General features: G+C 41.5%; 1 protein-coding gene across 1 annotated transcript; it reads right to left on the bottom strand.

Annotated features, from left to right (window-relative positions):
* Window positions 1-268: 268 nt before the first annotated feature.
* On the bottom strand, window positions 269-3708 carry b3gnt7 (UDP-GlcNAc:betaGal beta-1,3-N-acetylglucosaminyltransferase 7). Its single transcript, XM_086264590.1, has 2 exons — window positions 3593-3708; window positions 269-1990 (listed from the first exon to the last, which is right to left on the bottom strand). Exon 2 carries the CDS (start codon window positions 1942-1944, stop codon window positions 769-771), a length of 1176 nt encoding a protein of 391 aa, XP_086120716.1. The 5' UTR covers window positions 1945-1990; window positions 3593-3708; the 3' UTR covers window positions 269-768.
* Window positions 3709-6283: the final 2575 nt, after the last annotated feature.

The following is a 6283-nucleotide window of genomic DNA, read 5'->3' on the forward strand; positions in this document are numbered from 1 at the left end:
GCAACACTTTGAAGACTGCTAGCATAACTGCAGGCTGTACCCTGGCTGCTAGGGCGTCCCACTAATACTAGCTGCCTCTATATTTTTGATATTCACCCAAGAAAACATGATTTCCCACGATTAATCCAAAATAAGACATAATATATAAAATAAAAGGCATTTGGGATTTTGTTCACCACCACAATTAATTGTTTTCACATTAGTGGGTTCAGTGTGATTTGGTGATGTTGTGATTCATGACACAGAACCCAAGAATTGTCCCGACACAGAACCCAAGACTTGGGTTCTGTGTCGGGACAATTCTAGATCATGTCGGAAGGATAAAGAGGAATAAGTCTCTGTCATTATTTTTTTTTTAAAAAGACACAAGAGAATAAAATACCCACCAACTTAATGACAACTTAATCAACTTAGTATGCCCATTGATTTAGCAGCACAGTTTGGTTTTCTCTGAATCTGTGTGCCGACGGGGGTTGGTCCTTAAAAATGCCAACGTAAGCACACAATTCTAATTGAACTTAAAAAAATAATAAAAAATAAAATAAGCTCTGTATAATTTACTTTTGATAATCCTCTTCAAGAAATTGCACAACTGCTCACAAACAGAAAATTCAAATATTGTCCTGGTTTCACTCCACATACAGCTTCTGATAAACTATACCAGGAAGTTTGGCTCCTGCCTTACAGTGCGATGCACTTCCTCATAGCAGTCACCGAGGCAAGGCTGAGCTCGCTCGGTGCCGCTGTTCACCCGGTGTTCTCGCCAAGCTATAGGAGCTCCACCTTTTGTGAACAGACTAGTTCGCTGTTGACCAGATTCCACATGTGCTGGAGGTCCGACGGGAGCAGCTTGTGCACCACAATCATGTTCTTAAAAAAACAAGGTTCTCGGTTCAACTTGCTGTTCTTATTTTTCACCAAGCCAAACGTCTTAAAGGCGTTGTGTTTGACAGGCGTGACCTGAAGTACCTCCAGGCACATGCCCAAGAAGACATCGTCGATGGGGTAAAGCTCCAGCGTGTCTGCGGCCCAGTGAAGCCTACTCACGAGACTTCCATCCATTAGAAAACCGCCTCCACCTGCGTATGGAGGGTAGTGCGTCTTGTTATACAAAGCCTGGGGGATGTGATATTTGTTGTCCTTTTTACGAATAGGCTTCGCTTTGAAAATCACATCCCCAACAAACAGGTTCTTTCTGTGTCTGCTGTTTTCCAGGTATTCAAAAATATTTTTCACGCTGACAAAGACGTCATCATCCCCCTTGAAGACATATTGCACGTTGTAGCAGTAAGTATGGAACCACTTGAGGAAATGGGTCTCCTTGAGAGTCAGGTTGAAGAAGCTATCTAAGAAGTCCCACTGAAGAATATCGTTGTAAATCTGGTCTTCATACTCCACAAGTTTCTGATGATTTGCCCTTTCTGCCTCATTGGAGGACTTACCAAGAAGAAAGAGGGTCTTTATCCTTTTGCCGTCCACCACCTGCTCTCTGCCCCATGTTTTTCGGATGACCTCCCTGCGGTCATACTGAGTGGCCACTGATTTAATCACCATCAGCAGATACACCTCCCCTGTGCACTTCTCAGGGTGGTTGAGGGTCATGGGGAAATATCTGCAATGCCGATAAAGCAAAAACTGCTTGAAACTGTCCTCGAGGTTCTTGAACCACTCGTGTTTAGAAAAGTTGACATTGGCGCTACAGTTGGAACTCTTTACATCCCAAGTTGTGGGCCTGCCGTCCTCAGGGATTCTGGGCTTCTCTGTGGTGGTTGGAGCTTTTGGCTTTGACTGGTAGCTGCCAGACTTCCAGAAACTTTTTATCTGCAGGTATGAGTCAGCTCCAGATCCTGCTTCCTGAGCAGCATCCAAACGAGCGTGCCTCTCCAGCTCGAAGCTGATGCTCCCTCTCTGGACGGCCAATGCAACCACGGCTAGGAGAAACATGACACTCACCCTCTTGTACACTCTCCAACGATCTCTGCTATTCTTCCTGGGGGAAGATAAAAATCATGGGATTCCAGTTAGACACGGCAACATTATACCTTGTAATAGAGGGAAAGTTGATTATATAAACATTGTTAGTGAAAGGCATATGTGTGCAGTGTATACAAAGATTACCTCCAGGTCTTTATATCAAACAATGAGAGCTTATTTATTTATTTTTGCAGAGATTTGTGTATTGCAAAGTGACAAATGTTCATTTAGGATTAATTATTTAAAGAAAATTTAAGAAAAAAACACATAAGGGCGAAAATCATCAAAACTATAACACAACACCCTCGGAGGGTACCTACATAACAAACATGTTGCTGTATAGACAGAGAAAAGACATACGGATTGTCAGCATACCCACACGTCTCCAGAGATTCATTTGTAGTTTTGTGTATGGCCTAAAATGTAGTTGGGAAAGTCCTATGACACCTGGACAATTTTCACTTGAAACGTCATTTATAGATTACACAACCTATAGAGCCTTCACTATTACCATGTTTCTAGAGAAAAAAAACGCCCACCATAGATATATAACTTTCTATAGAAGAATAGTCATGAAATACGACTTATTTAACCAGCATCTGTGCTGTCTGTGGATTTTAAAAACATGGATTGTACTTCAGATTTTCTTCTATGCCAGGCTATATGGCTCTTTATTGCATTCATGATCAATAAGACGCTCCTCTATTCCTGCATGGGCCCCTCTACTTCTGAAGATCACTATCTCCCCCCATCCCCATCCTCAAACAAAGTCCCTCCTGAAGCCACACAGTGGACATACAGCTACAAGTTACAGACAGGTGTATTTGTTCTCAACAACATCAGTAATAATAATAACAATAATAATGTGGTTAAGTCCTTAAAACTCTATAAGAGATCGATTCATTTTGCTTCTCACTAAATATTGTGGTTTTTCTTTGTTTGGTTATTTCAAAAGCTAATTCTCAACGTTCAATTGTTGCTTTCTCCTTGTCTTTTCCTTTTTCTTTCTTTTTTCTTTTTTACTTATCTGACAAGCCTACTTTCTAATAGACTTTAAAGATACAGAAAATCAGTTGAAATAAGTGAAAAAGAGGTTACGGTCAGATCAGACGAAAAAAAAAAGAGGATAAACTATCCGTAATTAAATCTTTTAATAAAATACGCCACTTACATTTTTCCTTGTGCGTCAGATTCTTTGTGATGATGTGCCGGCGATGATCGATTAGTTTTGAGTGTTTTTGTTGTTGTTGTTTTTTTTAAAGGTAGAATGACTTTGCTTTATGTAATTTCCGCTTCTTGGAAAAAAGCTAAATATTCCTTTCCATCGAAACAGTCTTAAAGCATCAAGCGTCCCGTTTAAGAGAGAGTTTAAAGGTTTTCAGGGACTGTGGTGCGAATGTGCGCTGTATGGTCTGCGCCTCGGAGAGTGCGCTCAGGCGCAGAGATCCGCCTTTAAAAGCTCAGCCGCCGTTACGTAGCCTAGACTACACACACAGCAGTTAATGAATGAACAGAGAGGGATGCATAGTGTCCACGACAGGCCAATTAATCATCAGCCGACTACCCTTAAACCTGCGACAAAGCAAATATTGAACTTCTTGTCATTTTATTTACTTACGTAGACGTATGTCGTCTGTATGAGGCGGATGAAGAGTGGAAAGGTGGCTTGTCCTGATCACATATCTGTGAGGGTATGGAGAGAAGGCAGAGGAGTTTTTCACCAATATTCAACAAAATTGTGGATTCCTGAGGAATGGAGAAGAAGCCTGTGGGCGACTTTCAAGAGCAAGGATCATGTACAGAGCTGTAGTCGACTACAGGGGGATGAAACTTATGATCCATGCCATCACGTTATGGGAAAGGGTTGCTAAAGCTAGGATAAGAAGAGAGGTGATCATCAGTGAGGAGCAATATGGCTATAAGCTGAGAAAGAGGTCCACAGATGCAATGTTGGCTTTGAGAATGTGGATGTAGAAGCATAAATAAGTCAAGAGGAGCTGCATGGTGTCTTTGTGGCGCTATGGAAAGCATGCGATAGGGAAATGTGGTATCTGGAGAAAGTCTGGAGAGGTAGATGTATGCACTGGAGAGAAGAGGAATGACATGGCGACAGAGAGATAGCAGCAAGACTAAAAGAGAGGGTAGCAATGCTATGATGAATGCTTTTGAGGAATCGTGTGAGGGTTTATATTGTCCCTTTCCTGATCACTCACAACTCACAACAGTAGAAACGAGTACATCAGAGGGACAGCTCAGGTTGAGAGGCTTGGAGACAAAATTAGGCTGGCGGTTGGACATGGATATGTTGAATATGGAGCTGTCAGGCAGGAAGAAAAGAGGAAGACCACAGAGACAGTTATGGAGGAGGAAGGAAGACCCATATCTTTTGTAACAAGAAAGATTTATCCAACTAAACTGTATATATAGTTTGGATTATTTATCTAAAGAAACATAAAGTGGTAGCTCGCGCTTTGCTCTCCTCTGCATTTTCATATTCCACTTGTTTGTACCTCATGCCCTATAAAGACCGCGGCGTGCTATAGCAACATAAGCCCTCTATACAGAATAGTAACCATTAACTTTGTCAGATAAATGCAGTAGATTGAAGTCAAGTACAATACATAAGTCCCATGAAATGTCACACAGCTGAAAGAAGAAAGAATTCCTTTGTTTTTTTAAGGCAGGTATTTGAATATAATTGTTGGAACCAGTGTTTTTGTTAACATCCGGTGTAAGTCCTGTAGAAATGTTTGCAAATAAGAATCAATCAGCGATATTACATTACAGGAAGTCTTCCTCATTTCTCCTCATTTTTACAGTCTTTTGAACAGCCAGAGAACTCAGTTGTTAAGGTCCAACCTCCACTTGCGTTAATCTAATGAAACTCCCAAGATATCAGTTATCAGACTATTATTAAGTAAATCTGACACTAAGCCCCATTAGTTTAGGTTCAGTGTGTTTTTTTTTACTGATATTCTTGTTCTTTTCTATGGCTGTAGCCACTACAGAAGAAAAAAGCAAGTGATACACTCTGTCCTCAGTATTTTTGCATTGTGATGTGGCCGAAAGCAGCTGGTTATCCCAAATTATTTATTCTAAACTGTGAATTACTGTTAATAATTGATTAGATATCCCACACGTTTGAACTTTTACCTTTTAAGTAAGCGTTTCTTTACTTGCCGTATGATTAAATCTGATTTACTCTCCAAAAAAAACAACCCTCTCACTTCTTAGTGTACATCTCTTTTCTGTGGGATAGTGTGGATGGGATTTTTTTGTATAAGCAGAAAAGGCTTTTTTTTTAAGCATTCCCACTTTAAAATCGATTATTTCAGGTGTATACAGTGGGGCAAAAAAGTATTTAGTCAGCCACCGATGTGCAAGTTCCCCCACTTAAAATGATGACAGAGGTCAGTAATTTGCACCAGAGGTACACTTCAACTGTGAGAGACAGAATGTGAAAAAAAAATCCATGAATTCACATGGTAGGATTTGTAAAGAATTTATTCGTAAATCAGGGTGGAAAATAAGTATTTGGTCACCTCAAACAAGGAAAATCTCTGGCTCTCACAGACCTGTAATGTCTTCTGTAAGAAGCTTTTCTGTCCCCCACTCGTTACCTGTATGAATGGCACCTGTTTGAACTCATCATCTGTATAAAAGACACCTGTCCACAGCCTCAAACAGTCAGACTCCAAACTCCGCCATGGCCAAGACCAAAGAGCTTTCGAAGGACACCAGGAAAAGTATTGTAGACCTGCACCAGACTGGGAAGAGTGAATCTACAATAGGCAAGCAGCTTGGTGTGAAAAAATCAACTGTGGGAGCAATCATCAGAAAATGGAAGACATACAAGACCACTGATAATCTCCCTCGATCTGGGGCTCCACGCAAGATCTCATCCCGTGGGGTCAAAATGATCATGAGAACGGTGAGCAAAGATCCCAGAACCACACGGGGGGACCTGGTGAATGACCTGCAGAGAGCTGGGACCAAAGTAACAAAGGTCACCATCAGTAACACACTACAACGGCAGGGAATCAAATCCCGCAGTGCCAGACGTGTTCCGCTGCTGAAGCCAGTGCATGTCCAGGCCCGTCTGAAGTTTGCCAGAGAGCACATGGATGATACAGCAGAGGATTGGGAGAATGTCATGTGGTCAGATGAAACCAAAGTAGAACTTTTTGGTATAAACTCAACTCGTCGTGTTTGGAGGAAGAAGAATACTGAGTTGCATCCCAAGAACACCATACCTACTGTGAAGCATGGGGGTGGAAACATCATGCTATGGGGCTGTTTTTCTGCCAAG

Source organism: Aulonocara sp. 'chitande type north' Nkhata Bay, linkage group LG15 (genome assembly GCF_057382095.1).
Source record: "Aulonocara sp. 'chitande type north' Nkhata Bay isolate Kocher_YH1m ecotype deep benthic linkage group LG15, A_spYH_male_GT1.1, whole genome shotgun sequence".
Classification (NCBI taxonomy): Eukaryota; Metazoa; Chordata; class Actinopteri; order Cichliformes; family Cichlidae; genus Aulonocara; species Aulonocara sp. 'chitande type north' Nkhata Bay.